Below are 23,437 nucleotides of genomic sequence, written 5' to 3' on the forward strand. Positions count from 1 at the left end.
ATGTACTTGGCTTGCCATAATTATAGAAGCAAATGTTCTCATTATTAGCTTTTTCAGTGAACAGGCAAAGAGAAAACAAGAAAAATAAAGTCCTTTAAACAGGTAGAAGAATTAAGTTCAGTTTGGTTTTTTTTAAAATAATAATATTAATCTTCTTACCTGTATTTTTAACACAAGCTTTTGTATGACATGAATATATGAGCAATAACAAGTTGGCTGACTAAAAGATCCATGAGTAACGTATATATGAAGTCCAGTGTTAACTCCTTTATAGCAATATTTGCTTAATATCATATTGTATGTGATTCCTTAAGATCAGTATTTCTTATGCCTTAAGAAACAGTTTCCAAAGTAAACAATGGGGTACGCATTGCTATATGTAATACTTCAATGCAGGAAGTGCACTTAACTTGCAGTCACAGAGGTAGAAATACCAGGTCTGTAGATCTCTCTTCAGTAGGCATCCCTTTACGGCCACCGATAGAGATGGGGTAGTGGGCTACGTCTATGTTAGGTCTGATCCCATACAGCTGTTCTCATATTATGTATATCGACACTAAGAAAAGAAGCAGCAGCAGCACATGTTTGCTATTCAAAAACTTATTCCCTGAAAGCTGTTGACTTAGGCACACGTGAGTCAGCTGTGAAATGTCAATAGCATTTAAATGTGTTGTTTAAGCAAGGACATTCTTATTCAGGAGGAAGCACGATTTTTAGATATACAGGAGGAAAGACATTCAAAGTAATGTCCTAAAGAGGAATATATCTTTGCTTAAAACCTGGAAAATTCACATATAATGTTCCTCTTAACAGGCTCTTTTAGAGTGGACTGAGGAACAGGAGATGTGGACACTCAGTTTACATTGCAGAAAATTAAGCCCAGATAATATGCAGGTTATGTCATCACTGCTTTGTGGTTACATGATGTTTATTCTGCAATAGTAGAGTGTTTACATTGCTGTTGTCTTCATATCCTGAAAAACATAGAGGCACCAACACATCTGACTGTGAGGCTTTTATGTAACCATTACTTGTGAGCTGAGGATGCTGCTTTTCAGTGCGAGAGAAATTAAAAATGCTGGAGCTTGAGTAAAGTAGCTTTATATCCAGGAAATGACTGGAGTTAAGAGCTTTTCAATTAAATGGAGTACAGGTGGGTTTGACAGATTTATATGAAGATCTTTATGTTATTGATTGTTTCCTGAGACATTACAAATACGCTAATTGTAACATACTCTAGTAGTCATCACCTTTGTCCAAGATGATCTTGACTGCAGTCCCTGACTGCATTTTCTACAGAACATATTGGATAAATTTGGAGAATTATGAAAAAAATGTTAGCTTGTATTATTAGCTACTATATTTAGAACTTATGTATTATGTCTACATATATTATGTAGAACAGTTATTATAGCTGTTCTGCAAGAAACATGATTGAAAATGCTGAGCATGTTTGATACCTGCATGTCAAGCAAACTGTCACCTTACACGGTTTCTTTAATAATCTTTAATAAGCCAAGTAGATTTGTCGATAAATAGGATGACTTTTTTTGCCTGGGGATTATTGTTCATTATTGGTGTGTGTTTAGATGACACCTGCATGTTCATGAAAATGTCTGGAAAGCAGTCAGCTCTGTTCTGCTTTGTTCCAAATATGACTAAAAATGTGTTTCAGAAGGCAACGTTCATCTAACTGGCTTAAGATTTTTTCAGCCAGTTGAAATGGCTCACGCAAACTCTCACGTGAAGTAGTTATGAACAATTAAGAACAACTGTGCTTGTTTCCTGGCTATCCTGGCAATTAAAAAGTCAGTTTAATGCACAAAGCCTGTTAAAATTCAAAAGGGAAGAGGGTCGGGTCAGTCGTTGAGCTGGTCCTCTCCTGTAACGCAGTCTGTGGAGTCCTTCCAGGTCACGGCTGGGTTGAGGCTTGCAGCGCAGAGCCTGGAAAGACCCATGGCCAGCATTGGGGAAACTGCCACTTCCACACTACAGAAAACTAAAACCAAAAGAAGAACTTTTTTAAAAAATCTAAATTTCTCTAATTTAAGCTACCAGATGATGCAGTTTATGTCCTTGTCTAGTAGATTCAATAGCAATTACCAAAATGTCTTCTGTTGTTATGTATTTGTTGACCTAGAAATGATCTAATAGTTTTAAAACTCCAAATGGAGTGTTGGGCCTCTTAAAACTCATTGTCCTGCAGGGTTTCCAGACTTCCAGTCTTGCTCTTACTGCTCTTCTCTGAGCTGTAATTTCTAATGTGACTAGTAACTACTCAGCTACTAAAAATGCATCCCTTCCCTTTTTTACATTTGTTCCTGTGGTGTTTCTGTCATTTGTGTAATGCTTTACATTACAGTTCCACAAAACAGACTTAAGAATGATTTAATGACTGTTATAATATGTTAAGTAAATACCACTGTTTTAAAAAATATATATTTGAAGAATAACAGATGTGTGGTTATTACACTTTTGGCAATATTTGATAAGTATGTTTTTCATGATAAATAGCTGTTTCAGCAGCATAGAGGAAGGAACTTTTGAACACCAATGTCTTAGTGTAATTATCTGTATAAAAACCTGAGTTTTTATACAGAAAATAAATAAAACCTGAGTTTTCCATATTGAAGGTACAACTTTTGGTTGATAGCTTCAAACTGATTTTGAAATTATTATTTTTGTAATGCAGAAATATCTTACTGATTTGAAGTTACATGTTTGTATATGCAAAAATATGTGACTTCTGCTCTACAAAATGGTAGTATGGTAGTATGATGCACCGTTTGTGCAGCAGCAACATCTACACAGAACATGAAGCATCAGCATCGCAGATTCTGGCAAAAGTGATACTGAGGGCAATTGACAGTGAAAGCTGCTGCTGTTAGTAAAGTACTGTGTATTGACTTGTGGGCTTGTTATGCTTTTTAAAATACCTTTTTCTGTTTCTGAAGAATGAAATGATAGTTGGGGATTGGTAGCTCTCACACTTCAAGGACCTTTCCTTGAGAGAAAGGAGGTAGGAGCAGGGAAGGGAATAAGAGAAGACCAAAAGATTGCTGTGTCAAGGCTAGACCCCAGATAAAAGATTGGCTCTTTTTAAGGTATATTCCAGATCTTCTATGTATTTCAGAAGCTCCTTCAACTACTCTTCTAATCACAAGGTGGTAAGGAGGACAATCTGCATCATTTTTGTCTGAAGCAATATAAACACAACAGCCCCACATGCCACAGGTAGGAAGGCACAGCTTTCCCAGTAGACACCAGGAGCAAGTTAGCTGTCATCGCTGAGAGGTGCGTTTCTGTTCCCATGTTGGTCTTCAAGAGTAGACGAATGTCTGCTTTTGCAGCTGCTCCACACATGCCCCTGCTCAGTCTAGCCAAATATATTGTGTATATCTTCCCTACCCCTTGCAGAGACTGAGAACTCAATTTCCGAAATCACTCGTGATTTGCGGTGAGCACTGGAATCCAGACGCATCAGAGGCACTTCCCAAGCGCCTCCTTCCAGGTCTATGTTGACAATTACGAGCCTACTGGCGATCTGTTTTCCCTCTTTCCCCCATGCTTAGATTACTTGTAACTTGCTGGGATATTTGATTGGTGCTTGGCCAGAGTTTCTCTGGGTGACATGTAAAGAATAAACAGAAAGAAGAGAATACCACTGGATTCTATAAATATTTATTATGAACAATTCTGGCTTGGAAATCCAAGTGCCATATGGTTTTCTGTAGTGGCATCCCCCACTCCTTCCCACACTCTTTGGTGATTTAGTAAAAAGAATAAATATATGTTTGAAATACAAAGTCTTATCCTGATAGCATGTTCCATAATTTCAAGCCCTTTCTTCACATACAGCTGAATCCTATAGCCCTTTCTTGGGCAAGGCTCCCACTGACATCATTTTGGGAGCATTGCCTCAGCCAGGGGCTGCAAGAGGCTGCAGGGTCTGATCCTCGAGAGGTTGTTTTAAAAGAAAGAGCACAGACTGAATGTTCAGTGGGGTTTTTTAGCAAACACTGAGTAATTCAAATGTGGGAAGACAAGGAAAAATGGGTGCAGTGATGCAATTGGAGGGATGTGGGGAGAGCCCTGCCAGGCATCTCACTGTTTTGGTAAAAAACAGACATAGCAGCCTATGTGACTGTTTTGGTCTCCTGTCCCACAAAGCATTTAAGCAAGTGCTTAAGTTTTGAGCACGCAGGCACTCCCCCTGACTTCGACAGGGTTCTCTTTTACAGCATACCATCCTTTAATTGCTTCACATCAGAGAAATTAGATTAATTGGTGTTTTGTTTGTACTTTCTATTGCTGTGCCCACTCAGGCCTCACATATGACAACAGTCAGTTTATAGCCTTCCTCTGCATTCTTTGCACATCTTTGTCTGATATATGATGCCCATCGTACTCTCGTAGGAGTTAGTGAATATGAATTTATTTTGCAGCGATTACAGTTATGTGTGTTCTTTGAATAATACAGCAGATAAATGTAACGTAGGGAGCTGAGGAGATGGAACCAATTCCCTACCTTCCCTTGGGAGGCTGTGAATAAAAGAGTAGTTTATTGCTTATAACAGAATTGTTGTCTTCCAGGTGATATCTCAGTTTAGTCGTTTCTCTGTCTGTCTGATACCTAATTGATAGGTAGGGATCTGGGGGCAGAGGACCACACCAGAAGGGCTTATTCATGTCCTTCCAGCTGCAATGCTGCACTTCTTTTCTCAAGGGGCGATGGATGGTGAGTGAGGGGGGCGTCCCACACACGTGCACTTGTCTCCAGGCAAAGGGCAGCGCAGGGTCCTGAGTCCTGGGAAGACAGGGGGACTGAGGTTGCTTTGATTTAATTTTCAAAGCTTCCCTCGTTTGTTACTTTCTGGTGGCCAGAGCTGTGGAATTTGTGCATCTGTGTGCTGAAGTATTCGTGTTGTTTATAGTGTGGGAAATGGGGAAGAAATGTGTTTTCAGTTTCATTTGATATATACTGCATGCCTGAGGTTCTGTGTTAAATTGAGTTTTCTTCGCTGCTCTGACAAAAAAGTGAGACTTTGAAATGAAAGTGTGAGTTACAGAGAAAGCCAGAATAAGAATTGGATTATATTTGCAAAGAACAAAAACATTTTTTAAAAAGATATGAAGAAAACTGAAGGGTGCTTTTTCCCCTAATACTGTGTCAGCTAACTATTTTAGTCAGTATTAAATACTGAAATAGAAATGCATTAATTCTAGTTTTATTAAAATTATTATTAAATCAGTTAAATTTTGTGGCTTTTATTCCAATGTCCACTTTTATTCCAGTACTGCTAAAAGCAGTGTGTAGCTAGCCCAGTGTGCTCAGGCACAACTTACTGTGAGTAAAGCTTGTTCTGGTTGTCTGTGAACAAACAATACCCGTATTGGACATGCCATAGTAGCCTGTGAAGTAACTTAATCCTGTTGCTCCCACTGTGAAGGAAATAATTTCAGGGCAGCCGCCCTTGCCCCTAGAGCAAGCATAATCTGAAATGAGATCAGAACTAATAAGTCCCTCGTTTTGGACTATTATCCCATTTACCACTGGTGTTTCATGGTGCCCTAAGAACTGTGGCTTATGAAGAATTTCTGCTTTTAACTCCAGCCCTGGGCTGTATCTGTAAAGCCAGGCAGCTGTTCCCGATTCAGGGTGGTTTGGTTGTCAGTGGGGAAGAACCTTCAGGGAGGCTTCATTTATCCTAAAGCCGCTCTTTCTGCTGTGTTTGGTTTATTTTTCCTCCAGCAGTGTAGGAGAACTTTCTGTGTTGGGTGAGAAAGTACCCTACTCTCCAGCGGCAAATAGAGCGTCTGTCATAGTTAACTCCCAAGACTCCTGCTTAGTATTTGATTAATCTTCAGATTATTCCCAGATATGGATTACATTCTGTTATTTGACCTGTAGAAAAAGAGCAGGGGGTGCTGGTCGGCAGCAGGCTCAATGTGAGTCAGCAGACTGCCCTGGCACCCAAGAGGGCAAACCCCATCCTGGGGTGCATCAAACAGAGCACAACCAGAGGGGATTGTCCTGCTGTATTCAGCATTGGTGCAGCCTCCCCTTGAGTACCGTGTGCAGTTCTGGGCCTTACAACTTAAGAAGGATGTGAAGGTCCTTGATTGCGTCCAGAGGAGGGCAACACAGCTGGTGACAGGGCTGGAAGGCATGTGCTATGAGAAGCAGCTGAGGGCTCTGGGTTTGTCTAGGTTGGAGAAAAGGAGGGTGAGGGGCAACCTCATTGCTCTTTACAGCTTCCTGAGGAGGGGACGTGGAGAGGGAGGTGCTGGTCTCTTCTCCCTGGTACGCAGTGGTAGGACATGAGGGAATGATTCAAAGCTGCACCGGGGAGGTTTAGACTGGACATTAGGAAGCATTTCTTTACCAACAGGTTGGTCAAACACTGGAACAGTCCCAAGCCTGTCCGTGTTTAAGAGTCGTTTGGACAATGCCCTTCATAATTTGCTTTAGCTTTTGGTCAGCCCTGAAGCGGTCAGGGAGTTGGACTGGATGATTGTTGTAGGTCCCTTCAAACTGAATTATTCTGTTATCCTATCCTATGCTATCCTATCCTTTCCTATCCTATTCTTTCCTCTACCAATGGTTCTTTTAGCATACTTTTTAAACTAAAGCTAACTTTTAAACTTAAGCCAGTTATAAGAAAAGTAAACTTTTGACAGATGTCATTTGCTTAAGTTTTGCAATATACTATCCTACCTTTTGCAAAACACATTTCTTCTTAACAATCATGTCACAGAGTATTTTTAAGTATATTGCTAGTGATAGTTTTTGGTCTTTGTGCTGCACACCTGTGAGATGGTAAAGAGAGATTCATCAAGTGAGACTTTTTTATAGAAGCTTTTCAGGAGATGAACACCATATGGCCAAAAATACTTAGACCAGTAATTCCTTCCTTACTTACTGGGTTTTCTCAAAGCTTTCCTTATTAAAAAATGTGATAAAAATATCATGAAATATGTAAACATTCACTAGAATAACTTCATTTGTTTTGAGCAGATTTAAGAGATTTTCTAGGCTTTAATCCCCCATTTTTCTATTTAAGCAATTATCTTAATGCTAACACAAACAATCTCTACCTGAAATAATTATAGTAATCATGGCTATTTTCTAGAGTACATTACTGTAATATGCCAAGAAAGGTATTTCCTCTGGGCTGATTGCAGCTACTTTGACACCTTCTGTTTAAGCAGCATTGAAAGCAGCAATATGAATTTGCTAGATGTCTGAACACACAGTCCTTAATTATGTAAGCAACTCAGTAGACTTCAAGGGTATATCTCATTAGAGTAAACATTATGGAACCAAGGTGAAAATTGATTGTTAGTGACATAAATAAACTAGATTTTAGAGAATATAGTCAATTCTCTAGAAATTAGAGAATTCTAACTTCTCTGATTTAGAGAGAATTCAGATTAAAAATCCAAGGTGGACATCACACCAGGTAGTCCAGAGGAAAATCATGTTGTTTGTTATACACGTAAAGTACAGTTGTGTGATCACTGTGTTTTACCCTCTGTGTGGACAGGCTGAAGGACAAGAAGCCACTTACTCGCGGGAAGCATGACAGTCCTGCTTCCTGTCCAGCCTCCTGTGCACCCACCAAAAGATCTGGTGCGCAAACATCCTGGAGGCAGAGCTCTTGCAGATAATGAAGCTCTTAGTAGTGTGACATGCCTATGATAAATCGCAAGTTCAGCTGTGTGTAGGTGAGAAGCACATCAGTGTTATTAATTACAAGATGCTTTATGAATAGGCAGGTTCCCCACTTTTTTTCTTTCCACTTTTTTTTTCTTTTTTTAAGTTAGGGTTGTCAGGCCTGAGGGATCAAATTAGATTTATCTCCAGCTCTAAAAGAGGACCAGCAGTGTCAGGGTACTACTTCCTCACTAGAGGCTCTGTCTTACAGAGAGACTTGCAGTGACAGCAAGGCTGCTTGATCCTAGGCGTATTTTGGTCAATTTGCTGAGTTTGGCAAAAAGGTTGTGAAGAGTCTCGTCTCTAAGAAAAGGAGACTCTTGGATTCTGGGAACATTAAAAATAAAACAATTTAATATTCTGAATTGTTCAAAAGCATCAAAATAACATCTTTTATGTGCCTGAGTCACTTTGTGAGTTGGGTTTGTAACTCAAGAATCCTTATGACTCTTGAACATTTTATCTGTAATCTTCCTGTTGCAAGTGCTGGGAACTTAGCTGAATCAACACTGCGCTTCTTATTTTCCAAATAAAAGCATTGCCCAAATCTGTTTCTACTGCAGTATTTCAAAAGCCAAAAAAAAAACCCCACTAATCATTTTCCTTGTGTGTGGTTTTTTGTTGGGTTTTTTTTTGTCATAGAAAAGATCCACTTTTGCTGAAGTAGTCTTCCTTAGTCCTATGCTTCCTAATGTGCCTGGTCCTAGTGTAATAACAACTTTTTACTACATTAAGCATGCTTGCATAAAATTTTAAATAGAAAACACTACTGGGAGAAATCCATGTAAAATTTCTCTTCAGCTGTAGTTAAGCATTATAGAACCTTTGGAGTTGTTGCTTTTTCTTAAATTATGCCCTGGGGAACTGACCTTTTACATGGCTTCGCATTGTAGCTTTTGTACCTGTTTTATCTTTTGTTCTTTAAGAAAAGTCAACTTTGAAATATACCCCAGTTGGAGAAGTCTTTCAAACAAACCTGAAACTTATTTATCAGCATAGATGAGGGTTGCTTACATACATCACAGTGTGTCTCTAACAGTAGAGCAAAGGTGTATTTAGAAGCCAAGGCAAACACTTTTATAAGGTTACTTTCAGTGCTTCCAACCCTGTGGATAGCTTTTGGGAAATGGGATAATTTAGCAGCCCAGGACAAAATAGGAGTTAATATGGGCTTGTCCTATGCTTCCAGTCTTAAAAGTAGGTCTACTGAAGCAATGTGGATCAAAGAGAAATTCAAATTTTGCACCTTGGGACTGTCTCTAATTACAGCAACTTTGTAATTTTGCTTGTTAAACTGAGGACAGACCTCACATACAGAAGTCAGTTTAGAGGTGGGAAGTGTTGCGTTTTTAGCATGGAAATAAAAATCCATAATTTTGGGGCCAGTGAAAATTTTGATTTCCAGGCAGGGTGTCAGTATCTATGATTTCTGAAAACGTGGCCACTTATTTGTGGCCTGTTTGAAAAATGTGAATATCTTCCAATATGCCTTTATTTGTCTTGCCTATAAAGAGGCGTCTGGTACTAGATACACTCAGATGAAGATACCAAAGATATGTATGTTTCAGTATTTAATATTCTTTAGCAAGAAACAAAATATATTTTTCCTTTTCCTTGCTACATTGATTACTTCTTTTGCAGATATAAAGATACACTCTCTGAAGTATTTTCATGGCTTTTCTGCTATTGTCAGAGTAATAAATAAATAAAAATTGGATGCCAAAAATAATTATGAATAGCATCAAAGTGGAATGATTTAAAATTAATGGTACTTTTTCTCCTGGTTTCTAACCTTTAAGAGTGAAGTTGCTTCACATTTCAGCTTTTCTTCATAGCTGTGAGGGCTGAAAACGGATCTGTTTTCTTCGTAAGGGAGACTTGGTGACTCTCACAGTCACATGACTGCAGAAGGTGAAACTTTAGGAAAACATAGGATCTGCAGGAGAGCTTCGGCTACTCTCAGGGTAATGTTTAAGCTGTGAAAGACTCCTTTACAGCACTCTGGTGTAACTACATCTCAGTCTTACAAGGGAAATGGTTTTAAGCTACCTTGTCCGCAGTACGCTAGCTTGATTTCTGCACTATGAGAATGAATCGAATGACTGTTAGATATCTGATTCTGTAAACTGCAGACAACCAAACTGCCGGAGTGGTGGAAACAGTAGTACAGTTCTTTATATTAGTTCCATATTGCTGCAAATGGCAGCATATCTATCTTCTGTGTCTGTCATCTCTTCTTCCCTCCCCGCCCCTCCCACTGTCACTGCAGTGTCATAAAATTTCTTTCTTCTGCTTAAGCATGTAAAAAACTACTTTGATTACTTCTTAGTTATTTGCTGTCTTCCTGTAGCTTAAGTGTATGTGTGTGTTTGCCATCAGACTTCATCCCCCTGCGATGTGATGACATTGGCAAGTGAACGCACAACTGAAAGATTCATTGCTGTAGCAGATACAGTTGTGAATGAACAGTCAAACCAGCTGTAGCTTTTAAATTAAAAACTCATCAGTGAAGAGAATAAAGCGCATGAATGCAAAAAACCAAGGGTAAGTCGTACAGTGATATAAAAATAACGCCTGAAGTAATTCAAAGGTGAAAGAATACATTTGTGGACTCTATAATAGTATTCTTTCCCATTAATTTAATAATTTTCCTCCAGCTAATAAAGTTTTTTAAAGTAAAAACCTGATGCTTTAAAGTAAAAAACTGATTAGCTCTGTATCTAAAGCATGTTCATCATGATATGCTAGTTGCAACAACCTCACTGTGCACAAGTCCTAAAATACATTTGAAGTGTGGACAAATATTCCTCTTTTTGAGAGCTCTGGAAATGCTCAGAATGACCAGGAAACTAATAGAAATAAAATCAGGTACATGAAGGCCTTTTCTATATGCAGAAAAGAAAGTAGCTGAATGAACAGAAAATCGTAGTAGATTTTGTCTGTATTAAAAAGCAAGATTACTGTTAAATGCTCTGGGCAAATGGTGAGCTAATGTGAAAGAATAGTGTAAATTGGTGAAAAATTAAGCAGAAAAAAAGAGGAAATCAGTGAGGCTGTTTCAGAAAGTAACATTTGTGTTGAAAAATTAATCTAACCCTGGAAGAGAGCTCTGTAGTATAGGGTTTTCCCCATTTTTCTGACATGAGTAAATGTTCTATACTGACTCTTCCAAGCAGCCAGTAAATATTCTTTTCCATATGCATATGATGAGAAAAATGGAGCGGAGGTTAACACCCCCGGTTCGCTGGGGACTCATGTGGCCTCTGCACACTGTCAGAAGGCAAAGGAATATATACCGTTATTGTGAAATCTGGATGAATTATGGGAACTTACTGAGAAGCCAAGATTCCCCTTCATGGGCTACCATTCAGAGGAGAAAAATACATGTGGGAGGAAAGAAGAGATACAGGACTTGATGCTAACATCTGCTCCAGTTCAGTGCTGCTAGAAATCAGATCAGTCTGCCCCCATATTTCATTTCCTTCTGTAATCTTGACCAATAATTTATAATTGGTATCAGCTGATCATCTGGCTCTCTCTTTCCATGGCAAAATGAGTGAGCAAAGAACTTTATCCTCCTACTCTTTACTGTCCAAGAGACAATAAAACTTCGAAAGACAAAGCTCTCTATTAATTTTTAATGAAGTCTCTGAAACATCCTCCTAGTCAATCTCTTTTCATTATTTCTGGTATGCCTTGTTTTTTTTGGGAAACAGTGTGTTAGGAATCCGTGTGAGCTGAGGTACAGCTTTGTTAATCTCGGGCAGCATCATTATGATTTTTTTACCTGGTGTATCAGCTTTCTTCAAGTCTATATTCTAGGTGAAGGTGCTTGGAGAAGACCTCTGGAGAGCAGTTCCTGAGTGGGAAATAACACATATGTTGCCACATCCCTTTGCAAAATCACATTTATAGAACAGACCCTCAGCTCCAGCTGATCTTTCAGGCCTGTCTCCGTTCTGGGACTTACTCTGGCAATGCTGATGTTTTGCTGAGGTGACTGGTGTAATTCTGACAGAAGGAGTCAGGGAGGCTTTCAATGCCATTCCCGCTCCTTTCTCATTAGGACCGGTACAGGCTCTAACTTAGCAGCTTTTCATGGCACACGCTTCAATTTTGTGCATGTTTGCAAAACACTGATTGCCCGTTCAGTTTAATATGGCATATTAATAATATGACCATGAGAGGACAGTTCTAATTAACGAGCAGAAAGAGAGTGATTCCTCTTGTTAGTATGCTCAGAGAGAAGTCTGAAACCCAGTAGGTCAAAACTAGATTATTTTTAAGGTAGACAGAATTGTAGTCTGTGGCTGGAAGATGACAATAATTAAAATCAGTGCTTCTAGAAAATAGTAAGAGAGTGTGGTGCATCTAGTATTTCCTGCTGTAATCAGTGTTGGTGTGGCCTCCCCTTGAGTACTGTGTGCAGTTCTGGGCCTTACAACTTAAGAAGGATGTGAAGGTCCTTGATTGCATCCAGAGGAGGGCAACACAGCTGGTGACAGGGCTGGAAGGCATGTGCTATGAGAAGCAGCTGAGGGCTCTGGGTTTGTCTAGGTTGGAGAAAAGGAGGGTGAGGGGCGACCTCATTGCTCTTTACAGCTTCCTGAGGAGGGGACGTGGAGAGGGATGTGCTGGTCTCTTCTCCCTGGTACGCAGTGGTAGGACATGAGGGAATGATTCAAAGCTGCACCGGGGAGGTTTAGACTGGACATTAGGAAGCATTTCTTTACCAACAGGTTGGTCAAACACTGGAACAGTCCCAAGCCTGTCCATGTTTAAGAGTCGTTTGGACAATGCCCTTCATAATTTGCTTTAGCTTTTGGTCAGCCCTGAAGCGGTCAGGGAGTTGGACTGGATGATTGTTGTAGGTCCCTTCAAACTGAATTATTCTGTTATTCTATTCTATTCTATTCTATTCTATTCTATTCTATTCTATTTGGAGACTTAGGTTTTCAGGAGAGGGAGCTGTGGAAGGGGGTCATTCAATCTAGCAAGTGTTAGCAGAGCACAGTATGCCTGTTTTCATCCTGATACGTCTCTGCCAGCCCCCTCTACAAGCGTGTTATACTGGCTGTATATGACAGGAGGATTCCCAAATCCCAAGGTGGCAGCTTTTAGTCTTTTTTATGCAACACCGGTGGTTAACAAACAAAAAAGACTTAATAATGCTCACAGGTGGACCTTAGATAAAACCAGGGAGACAAGGAAGAGATCATGAGGCACAGGGATGTAAATCAAATAGGTAAATTTACTTTCTGCTAACAACTGCAGCACACGTGCAGTCAGCAACCCAATGAGACTAAAGGGTAATGAAGCTTAAAGTTGAACAGGGATAGTTTTAATAACTTAATGAGAAAATAATCCATTCCTACCACATTGAAACCAAAAGCTGAAAACTGATTATTACTTTCTAATTTCTAACAGCGTGCTACAGTATTCTAGGTACTTTGCAAAAAGAAGAGCAACCACATGTCACTTTGGTATCTACAGACTAAGAGATATTATGACAAGTAAAGGAGCATCATGAAATTGAAGGAAGGAAGTGATGGCAGAGCAATCTCTAACTGAGGCTTCATAGTTACTTAGTGTTAGATTTTATACCTCAGATAAGTTCTCCTTGAGAACTGCAAATTTTCTCAGTGTGCAGACAATTGTATAATTTCCATGTAGAATTTGTGGCCTCTAAAGCATGTAATTGTGTCATGTTGATCTGATGGTCTGGGCTGCCTCAGCAATGGCATAAGGTGCTCTCAGAAGTTGTCTCCATTCAGTAAGAATCTTATTTATCCAACTGTTTGCGTTAGGTTTTTAGGTTGCTCATTTCCTGCCACCCCTTGTGCTTATTTTCTTTTCAGCTAAATTAATTTCAGCTAACTTTTCTCATGCCATTTAACCTAGGGACTCAAAGGAAACGAGCATCTGATACAAGGTATTTTATGGCCTGCGTTGTTTGAGCACTTGACGTTTGAGACTCTTGTCAGTGTTTTTGTTGGCAGGGCCCAGCCTCCTGCAGTACATTGGTAGCTAGGAGCAATGCAGTGGTAAACCCACCAGCAGCAGAATGTGAGCCAGCCTTTGTTTTAATCTGGAGAGCAATCAGCATTGCAATTAGTATCCAAAAACTCTCTAGGATGCATGCTTAACGGTTTGGCTTTGTGTTTTATTTTGGTTTTGCTGGTTTTTGTTCATGAATAAATCATGTGAGATCTCCAAATAGCAATTGGCACATGAAACACGAGGAAGCCTGTGGCTGGTGGAGTACTAATGTACCAAGTACAGGGTCTGACCAGCCTGCTGCAGTGTGCTGACAAAGGGCACCCAGCTTGGAGGTAAAAGCGGGAGCACTCAACTTCAGCTCCTTTGCCCCATTTGGATCTGAGCAATCCTGTCCTTTTCAATGCTCAGCCAAGGTAAGAGTCTCTCACACTGCCAAAACACTACCGCAGTTGCCTCCCACACCTGAGAGATGTCTTTGGTGGACAAGCATCCCAGCCATTGAGCAGATAGCCTCAAGCAGTGCAGCGAACTGGCCCTCTCCCCACACGTACGTGGGTTGTTTGCCACGCAGGAATTGTATCGTATGCTCCATTTACAGAAAAATAAGAAGTGACATCTCAGGGCATTGGGACATTTAATTTGCAGCTGATTCCTACCGCCCTTCTTTTTCAACCTGATACTGTAGAATTGAACGAAGTGGACCAAGATTAATTCAGGATGTTTCTTTTGGCCAGTTTTAATCGAAGTCAGCTGGGAGGCTGAGGGGAGGTGTTGCACACATGCCCCTGATGGCTAGAGCCTGCTTCCCGCAGTGCCCATGTGCTTTTGCCTCTAAACCACTGGGATTTTCAGGCAGGTGACGGCGGAGAAGGTTAGACACCGTCTTCTGTCCTGTCGTGCTTGATGCTGCAAAGAAAAAGATTGCCATGTCCAGAGCAGGCAGACTGCGAGCTGTTTCATGTGGAGGACTGAGGATCTTGGTGAATAGTCCCATCCCTGCAAATGTGTCACTCGGATAGTTTTGGATTAGGGATAGGTCTGGGGACTGGAGGGATCCCCTGTGCGCTCGCTGAAGCGCAATGGGCACTCCAGCTCAAACCGTAGCATTTCCTAGTGGCTGCATGCCTTTCCTCCGTATCGAGGGTAATCTGGCTTTGTAAAATGACAGTTAATTTACAATGTTTCTTGCTTAATTGGGGGAAGTATTGTTCCCTCCTCATCTGCACCTGAATGGAAAATGTAGATGTGTCTTTAACTTTCTGTGAATATATTATATGCTGGCTATAGAATGAAATAAAAAGTAGTTTGAAGTTATGATCTGTTCATGCTTCAGCCAGTGAGAGCTGCAGAGAGAGGGAGCAAATATGTTTTTGAAATAATCACTGAATGTCAGCCTGCTTCAGTCTTCTCAGCACTTTTTTTTTAGTTAGGAATATTGTGCAATAAATCTGTATGCCTTTATGTAAACACTTTGCTGTCAGTCACCAAGTATTTATGAGCATTATGGACAGATTTAACTGTGAATGTTTTGCAGTGATCAATGAATAATGAATTAGTGCTTTAGCCAAATCCCTATACAAAGTGTGTGTGAGAAGTAAGTGAGAAGCATACATACTCGTGATAGAAAGTCTCTTTTGAAGATTTCAGACCAAAATGCACCTACAGCTGAGGTGTCCTCAGGTCTCTTCTGCTCACTTTGGCTCTGCCTCCATCTGGGATCACATTCCCATTTTGACCTGAAATAATTTGTGCTGTGGATGGGCTTGTCATTTCCGCAGCGCTGTCGGGGCTGGCACGCGCAGCGCCATGGGTGTGTAGGGGAATGTGCTCACTTCCCCTTGGCTCTGCAACATCAGTCCTGCTCCACACTTGGAGCTGCGGGACACGGGCAAAGCGAGCTGGATGTTGTACTGTCACGAGTTTGGCAGTAGCACAGCTGAGTGCTTTGCGTGATAGCTGCTAAATCCCAGCTAAGTTTTGTGTCTTCTGCATGCTGCCATGGGCAAGCTGGAATTTGCCCTTTATTAGAAGATCAGTGAACAACAAGAAACAGTGGGTGCTTTAAAAAAGAAAAATTGGCATGAACCAATGTTTTACATATTGGACAAATCCATAATTTCTTGATGTTGAATGTTTTATGCAAGCAATGAGGCACCGTAAACTTGGCAATGTGCATTTAGTTTCAAAGAGCTGCACTCTCTCTCTGCATAGCAGTGTTTGGAAAGCAAATGTTTGGTTAAGATGTGGTTAAGCACTTTTGCAGTACAGAAAATGTTCTTCATTGCAAGGTATCTTTCTTGAGAAAGCGAAGTGTACTTTTGGTTTTCGAATCCATGCAGGCATAGTTTGTAAGCAGTGATTAAGATTTTGCAAATACTTCAGGAGCCCTTTGAACTTGTCTGTTGGGTAGGTCAGTGCATGCTAAATGTTTTTATAAGTAGTTTTCTATGCATTTTTGCTTCCCTCTTCCTCCCACTCTTTCACTTTGTGGGACCAAAATTGTCTCAAAGTGCAACTTCAGGTATTTTGGGTAAAACACAGGGCATGCTCTGCATAAACTGAGAGGACAGTCACATTAAGGCAGCGCAGGATTAAGGGTGACTATGCATAGCCCTGTGGATATTAATATTACTTAGTCTGTATTTTATTTTTGTAACATAATTTATTTTCAATTTGTGGGTGAGCATGAAGTAAGGAAACAACTAAAGGCAGACCTACCAGTGCTCAGCAACTTGCATACTTTACTCACGATGGATGTTTGCCCTGAGGGTCATATCAAGGTTGCCATGTGAACCAAAATCACATGTAACTTGTCTTTTGAACCAGCAGGGGCAAGTCATACCAGCATGAGTATAGACTGTGAGTGTCCTATGTTCACTGAAGTGCTGGTTGTGGCTCAGACTGGATCCGCAGTCCTCAGACCCAGATAAGTGAGAGTTTCCCAGCAGAGTAAGTACAGAGGCAGCCATTTCATCCTTAGTTCAAACTGAGAGAGGACAAGGGGCCTCTTTAACTTGTTTCCAGCTGCAACCATTGCCGAGACCCACTTCCAACAGCAAGGATCAGCAAGCATGTCTCCAAGGCAATCTCGTTTCTAGCCTTTGGTACCGTCAGAGTTTCCACCGTTTTTGAATCACAGAGAGGATACTAGTGATAAATGAATGAATTGTGCACAGTACTGCATAGCACCTGTGTAATATTGCCTGTCCATGTTTCCAGGGGACCATTCTTATGAATCTTGGGTCTGATTTGCCTCCAATCCAAGTGATTACAGTTGCAGGTGAAGCCATGGGAATTGTGTTGTAAACATCTACAGTGATGCATAAATTACTCTGAAATTTTAGATCCACTTGGAAATATCAGATATCTTACAGTGACCAAACAAGATTAATGGAAAGTATTAGTATTCATGCATCTCTTCCTTAGTTTATCACCTGTAAACTGTTAATGCAATGTTGCCTAATGACAGTTTTATTAAATCCATTAACTGGAAAGTAAACAAGTGCTATAGAAAACCCCTGAGGGGAGAAAGGAAAAGATAGTACAGTACGCAGTGAATAAGGCTTTTGGGAATTTTTTAGAACTGTGATAAAAAATAAAGTTTGAAATACTTAGTTTACCCAGTATTCAATATAAAATCAAGCTTTTTACAGGGCTTAAATCTGGAGGCATTGTTTGACTTATTGTTGAACATAAGCTTACCATTGTGGTGTATTGCTGACACTGAATTAATTTGAGTTCTGTTTAAGAAAGATCAGTTGTTCTTTTTTCCTGTTTTTTTTTTTTGTTTGTAACAAAACATTAAATATTTAGAGTTTTAAGGCTATTGTTTTTCATTCCACATATGGAGTATTTTATATATTATTATGCAAGTCGCTTTATATGTGTTACTATATATTTTACTTTTTTCTATTGAAGCCATTGCAATTTGAACTCTTAATAGCTGTGCTGCTTTTCTGAATTAAGGAGGAAAGTAATATGTCTGCCATTTTAAAGTAATTAAATCAGACCGAGTAAGGCAGTATTAGCACTTCACTGATCACCAAAACTTTGTGCATTCAGTAGAAGATGAATAATTCTCATTTGTGAGAAATGGTTATTCTAGAAAGGAAAAAAATTAAACTATTTTCAGAAAAATCAAATGCTGTTTTCTAGAGCATGAAGCAAAAATGTAATGTTTAAGTTATGCTGGCTTTGCTTCTTCAGAGCATTTGTTTTTGGTTTGACTGCTAGTGAGTGTACATGAAGTAAGAGAGTAGTTTTAACCTGTATGTCCACAGCTAATTCTATTCTCAATGCAGATAAACTGGGAAATTTTGCCTAGTAATTTCTTTAGCACCAATGAGCTTCAGAAATGGACCAGGGTCACACAGTCCTAGAAGAATTCTGTATAAGCACAGAAGATGAAGATGATCTCTTTCTAAAGTAGTTTAAATTTAAAGTATACAGCTGAAGACAACAGGGGAACACAGATGGGCTAATGATGAAAACGCTGTGTAGGGGTCTGTAATAAAACAGTTTCACATATTGATGCAAAAGTCATAAAAACCCTTTTGTCCCCAAAAAATTGTTTTTGTTACAGAGGAGCTTTTGCAACCATAACTGTAGTAGTCTCTTGCCTTAAAAAATGTGTGCAACGTAATTTACTTGGTCAAGGGGAGGTAGAAACACATTTCAAACCCATAACTTTTATTTTTGGAGGGGATGTCCTGGTTTTTTTTTTCTGTATCCTGTAAGAAAGAACAAAAGAGGGGGAAAATAATTCTAAAGCTGCTATTTACTGTCATTACATTTCAGACCACGTTTCTGGCTGAGTTACAAGCTTCAGTCAGAGATATCTATTACTATTAAAGTTGCCCTGTAGGTAAATTATTTCGTTTAGATGAATAAATGATTCTGTACTAGTTGTAGATCAAGGGCTATAACCAATTCATTGTACACTGATTCTTGCAGGGATTAAAAAAAGCTGTTTTCTAGGAGATCTCTTGAATAGGTTTCCTGTGCTTCTGTTTTAACTTTGTCGTTAGAGAGCCTCTTTTGGAGCAAAGAGCACAATGCATAGACTGTTATCAAATGCAAAATATGACCATGTGTGAATGCGCAAATAAAGCGAGAAATGTTTGTGGAATGATTGCAGTATTTACCATTCTTTTTTGTACTGCCAGAGATAACATGTGGGAATGACTGTTTTTTGTTTTAGCTGTTGCTGAGAAAAACTGGGGAGCAAATTGCTTGGAGTCAAATGAAGCAGTTTATTATTCTGCTTTACAGAAGAATATACATTTCTCTATTTTCAAGTGATCTTTTGTTTCCTTTTTAATTATCAGACCAAGGTGAATTTGTTTTCCTTTTTATGGGAAGACAGGGACAGCATATGTTTGTGACGAGTTTGAGTGAATAAACTATTCTTGTGCAGAATTTTTCCCTGCTCTGTGGTTAAATATCACTATTCAGGCTCTCTATTGCTAGCCTGAACTGTACATTACATCTTTCACAACAACATGCTAAATGATTTATTTTGAAAGATCAGAAGCACTTGGTTTGGGTTAGTGGAAAGAAATGTGAGCTGCAACAGAGGCAGTGCTCCCGCTGGGGTCTCCCCTTGTTCTGGGGAGTGGGATACGCGAAGGAGGACCCAGCGTGGCTCCACGGGAGTACAATGTGAGGAAGGAGAACCTGGTGCCACTAAGAAGCACTAGTATTTGAAGGCTACCACAATTTAATTTGTTTGTGTGTGAGTGGCTGAATCTCATGGACTTGAGCTTTAAGTTCAGAAGTGATGCAGAATTAATCTTAGATGGGACTCCATACCTATGTGCAGAAAAAGCTCACTTACAGAAGTATTACCTAGAAGTAATCTGATCAGTTTTTCAATATGGGACTAGCAAATTTTTACTGTTCTTACACTAAGTAATACTGGATTCAGGTTTTTTCAACTCTTTCTAAAAAATGCCTGAGTGATACTTTCAGAATCAAGAATTTAGATTTTGTTGCCATTTATTTAGTAAAACCACTTCAATATGCAGGTTTCGGCATAACCATCAGGATGAGTGAAACTAATTCATTATTGTTACTGTGAGTCCTGGGTGCACTGTTGTCGGGAATTAGGTCTGTTAAACATGTACTTTTTACTGCTCTTTGCCAAAGGAGAAATGAAGACTCAGTGCCTTGACTAGCTAATCTTCAGTGACAATAAGAGCTACAGTACTGCAATATGAACTAAGACATGTCAAGCCTGTATTTTCTGTAATGTAAAACAGATAGGCTATGCTGTCACATGCCAGTTGACTCTACAGTGTGCTTTGCTTGAAGCAGCAGCACAAGAAACATGCAAGCAATCCAGCAAGGATTTTGCCATTTAACTCTTTTACAAGCCTTTCAGTGATTTATTTAATTTTTTTCTCTGCTTCAGTACAACTTGAAGACATTAGCAAAACATTTTCAAGCTACTTAGCTGCCATATAGTGCATGACCATTCAGGGTTAATGTATAACAGCAAGGAGCATCAGAAGAGGAAGTTTTCTGGTTGAATGATTGCAATTTCTTTCTTTTCGTTTTACGAGAAGATACAATTTCAAATCTTAAGTTGTTTTCCTTAGGCAGCACCTTGTTGGCTTATTCTGTGTCTAACTCCGAGCACGGGAAGAGAAGAACTAGAGTTTGAATTTTCCCTCTCCTGTTTTGAACCAGTTCAGTAGTACTTCTGCGTCCATTTCATAATTGTGCTACAGGACAGTATCCCCCAGACCTGCACATTGCTCACAACTTCCTGTGATACACTCATTTGTACTTGTTGAAACAAACCTTAAAGCCAGCTTTCCGGTCACTTACCTTATTCCCACTTTGGGCATCTGTTATTTTGCAAGGTATGAGGCAGTGGAAAAGCTGAGTCAGCAGCAGTGATGGAAATGTAGGATTTGATTTCGGACCTATGAGCAGGCCAGCAAGATCTCTGACAGAAGTTGCATTGTAATCCCATTAGAGACTTTTTAGATACTCTAGATCTGCAGTTAATTGCAGCAGTTGCAGGTAACTCCTTCACAAATAGCTTTTCTCCAGGCTTTGAAGCTGCTAGTGTTATGATAAAGAAAGGCCAGAGGTGATCTCTTCTTTTGCATCTATAAAACAACCTGTCAAGGGTTTCTACAGGTTCAGCCTGAGAGGAGCTAGTCTAGAATACTCACCTATGCCCAAGGAAATATACAGATGCCTCACCTGTCCTCTGAACTGATTATGGACATAAAGCCCTATAAAAAATATTAAATTGAAACTGGAGCTGCATATTTAACATGTGTTAACTTCAAGATTGGCAGGTATATGCTGTACACTTTTAAATAAGATTATATCCTCTCATTAACAGTAAAAAGTTCAGTAAACCCATGCAGCAGCTTAATAAACTGATCATTGTGCCACTAAATCTGGATCCAAGCTCTCCATTTTAACAGTGAACTAAATTCAGACACCACATCCAAACCTATAAAGTCATATTTCCCAGCCTAAACAATTAAACCTGCACAAGGAAGCAGTGCAATTTTTTTTTTTCTACATAAAATTAATCCAGCCTTACAAAGCTTTCGGAGGGGAAGAAATGTTTTCTTGGCGAGGACCTAACACTTTAATTAGTAATTAAATATTGTACTAAAATATTAGTACTTAAATACCCCAACAGGTATTTAAGAAGTTTGGTTGAATAAAACTTATTAACAGTTAACATAATAAAACATATTAAAATATTACAGACTTTCTGGTTATTCCTGCATGTGCCAGGAATGATTAGGGCGCACTTAGGGGTGATATGAATGCTATCTTGTCTTTGCTTGACCTCCTTGGTGGAGCTGGATGCTGTTGTCTTTGCAAAGGGTGCCAGTGAAGAGATCGTGATTTATACACATGGATCTTCTAGGAACTCAGCTGAAATCTATCTTGTTGAATTTGAAGGTCATTCTTGTGTTGCCATCCATAAAATGGATTCAGAATTGGGTTCATCAAAATTCTAAGTATCACTACAATATCAAGTGAACTCTGAGTGAATAATCACTTTTCTGTACTTCTGGACAGCAAAAATATCTGTCTGTCTAGTGTTCACAGAATCACAGAATGGTAGGGGTTGGAAGGGACCTCTAGAGATCATCTCATCCAACCTCCCAAGTTCCTTGGTCATATTCCTATTTCCCATACTGTGAAGCTTTCTTATTGCTGGGGTTTGGGTTTTTTTTTTCCTTTGCCTTGAGCTGACTTTCTGTTCCAGTTGAAAATGTCATTAGAAGTAACAAATGTTTCTTTGTTTGTTTGTTTGTTTCATCCCATACAGTGTGAAAGGAGCAGATGCTGGCAACGTGATCAGACTATTTGTACCAGATATTGGAATGTTCATTGCTAGTCTGACAATATGGCTCATCTGCCGCAACATGTTTCAGAAGCCAGTAACCGAGGATGCAGCACAGTGCAACATGCAATTTGAAAATGAGGAAATGGTATCAAATACACATTTCTATCTGTACAGCTTTTAGCTAATAGTGAGCTTTGGCATTCTTGTTTGAGATGTGTTCTGAGATGGTTTCATGAGCGCGGGGTATGTTAAGAAGTCAACTTATTTTCAGGAAACTAAACAATTGTTTTTAAAGTAGGAAAGCCACAGTTGTTACTATCTTGAGAAAACAAAGCAGAACGTGAAAATTCAGCTACTGAATTTTTCAAATTGTTTTGAATCAAGAAACGACCACGACAGTCGATGACAAGTTGTTTCTTCACCAGAGTTGCTGGTTAAGTCCGACAAGGTTGTTTTGCTGCATACATTGCTCAGTTACTTAGATGTCATCTGCGTTTCCAAACATGTTATCCAAGAATAAGAGCAGCAATTGAGTGATTATCAGAAATTACTCTTAGGAGAAGGGAAGAGACGCTGTGTATTACATTCATGGAAGGAGTTATCTGAAACTGTGGTCATAGTGAGTGAGCTTGAGGATAATTTTGGGGAATGGCTTAGCTGGAGGTGTTGATGGGTTTGCTGTGTATTTTACTGGTGCGAAGAATGGCAGAGATACTAAGTGCAGAAAAATCCACAGGAGGAGGGGAACAATTTTATAATATAACAAGCTGCAGTGGGAATTTAGCCCAGGGTGCAGAGAAATTCCTACTACTAATCTTAACATGTTTTTTATCAGACTGTCTAGCATGTCTTGGGGCTCATTTTCTGTCTTGTTTTACATATGGGTGGATTTTTTTTTTTTTAACTCTCAAAACTTTTTTTAGGGGAGACAGTTGCAATTTCCTCATCTCAAATAGAAATTTCACTTTGAAGTGGATAAAGTATTTAGGAGGATCAGCTGCCCATTTTGGTGTCACTATAGAGAGGAAAAAAGCCTCTCTGCATGTTGCCATGTTGTCTGGATTGTGGTATTGCCAGAAGCTGGTCGAGTTTCTAGCACATGAGTGATCAGTATCAGGACTGGGCTTTATATTCAGTTGCTTGTAATTCTTATGGGTTCTCCTGGCAGCTGAGGATTGCCTGAAGATTGTAGCCTTTAACTACACATTGGAGGATACATAGGCCTCGGTCTGATGAGTGTATGCAAGGTTTTGCTCTGTCTCCTGGAAGCCAGTTTTATCAGCTTTAAATCTGATTTAATGTTGGAGCTGTGCAAAATGGATTTAGCATCAGGCTAGAATCTCGGGCTATACTCATAAGGGGAGACATCTGAAGTATTAAGAAGTGTGGCT

General features: G+C 39.6%; 1 protein-coding gene across 9 annotated transcripts in view; it reads left to right on the plus strand.

Moving 5' to 3' along the window:
• The window catches only part of PIEZO2 (piezo type mechanosensitive ion channel component 2), a 311,173-nt gene that overhangs the window by 148,979 nt on the left and 138,757 nt on the right, over window positions 1–23,437 (plus strand). For all 9 annotated transcript variants that reach the window (XR_012659159.1, XM_075084668.1, XM_075084662.1 and 6 more), the window contains exon 5: window positions 22,029–22,191. Coding sequence is in view for 8 of the 9 variants with exons in the window: in XM_075084668.1 (XP_074940769.1) it covers window positions 22,029–22,191 (163 nt within the window). In the remaining variant the exon portion in view is untranslated. The remainder of the gene's footprint in view (window positions 1–22,028; window positions 22,192–23,437) is intronic.

This window comes from Phalacrocorax aristotelis, chromosome 2 (genome assembly GCF_949628215.1).
Source record: "Phalacrocorax aristotelis chromosome 2, bGulAri2.1, whole genome shotgun sequence".
Taxonomy (NCBI): Eukaryota; Metazoa; Chordata; class Aves; order Suliformes; family Phalacrocoracidae; genus Phalacrocorax; species Phalacrocorax aristotelis.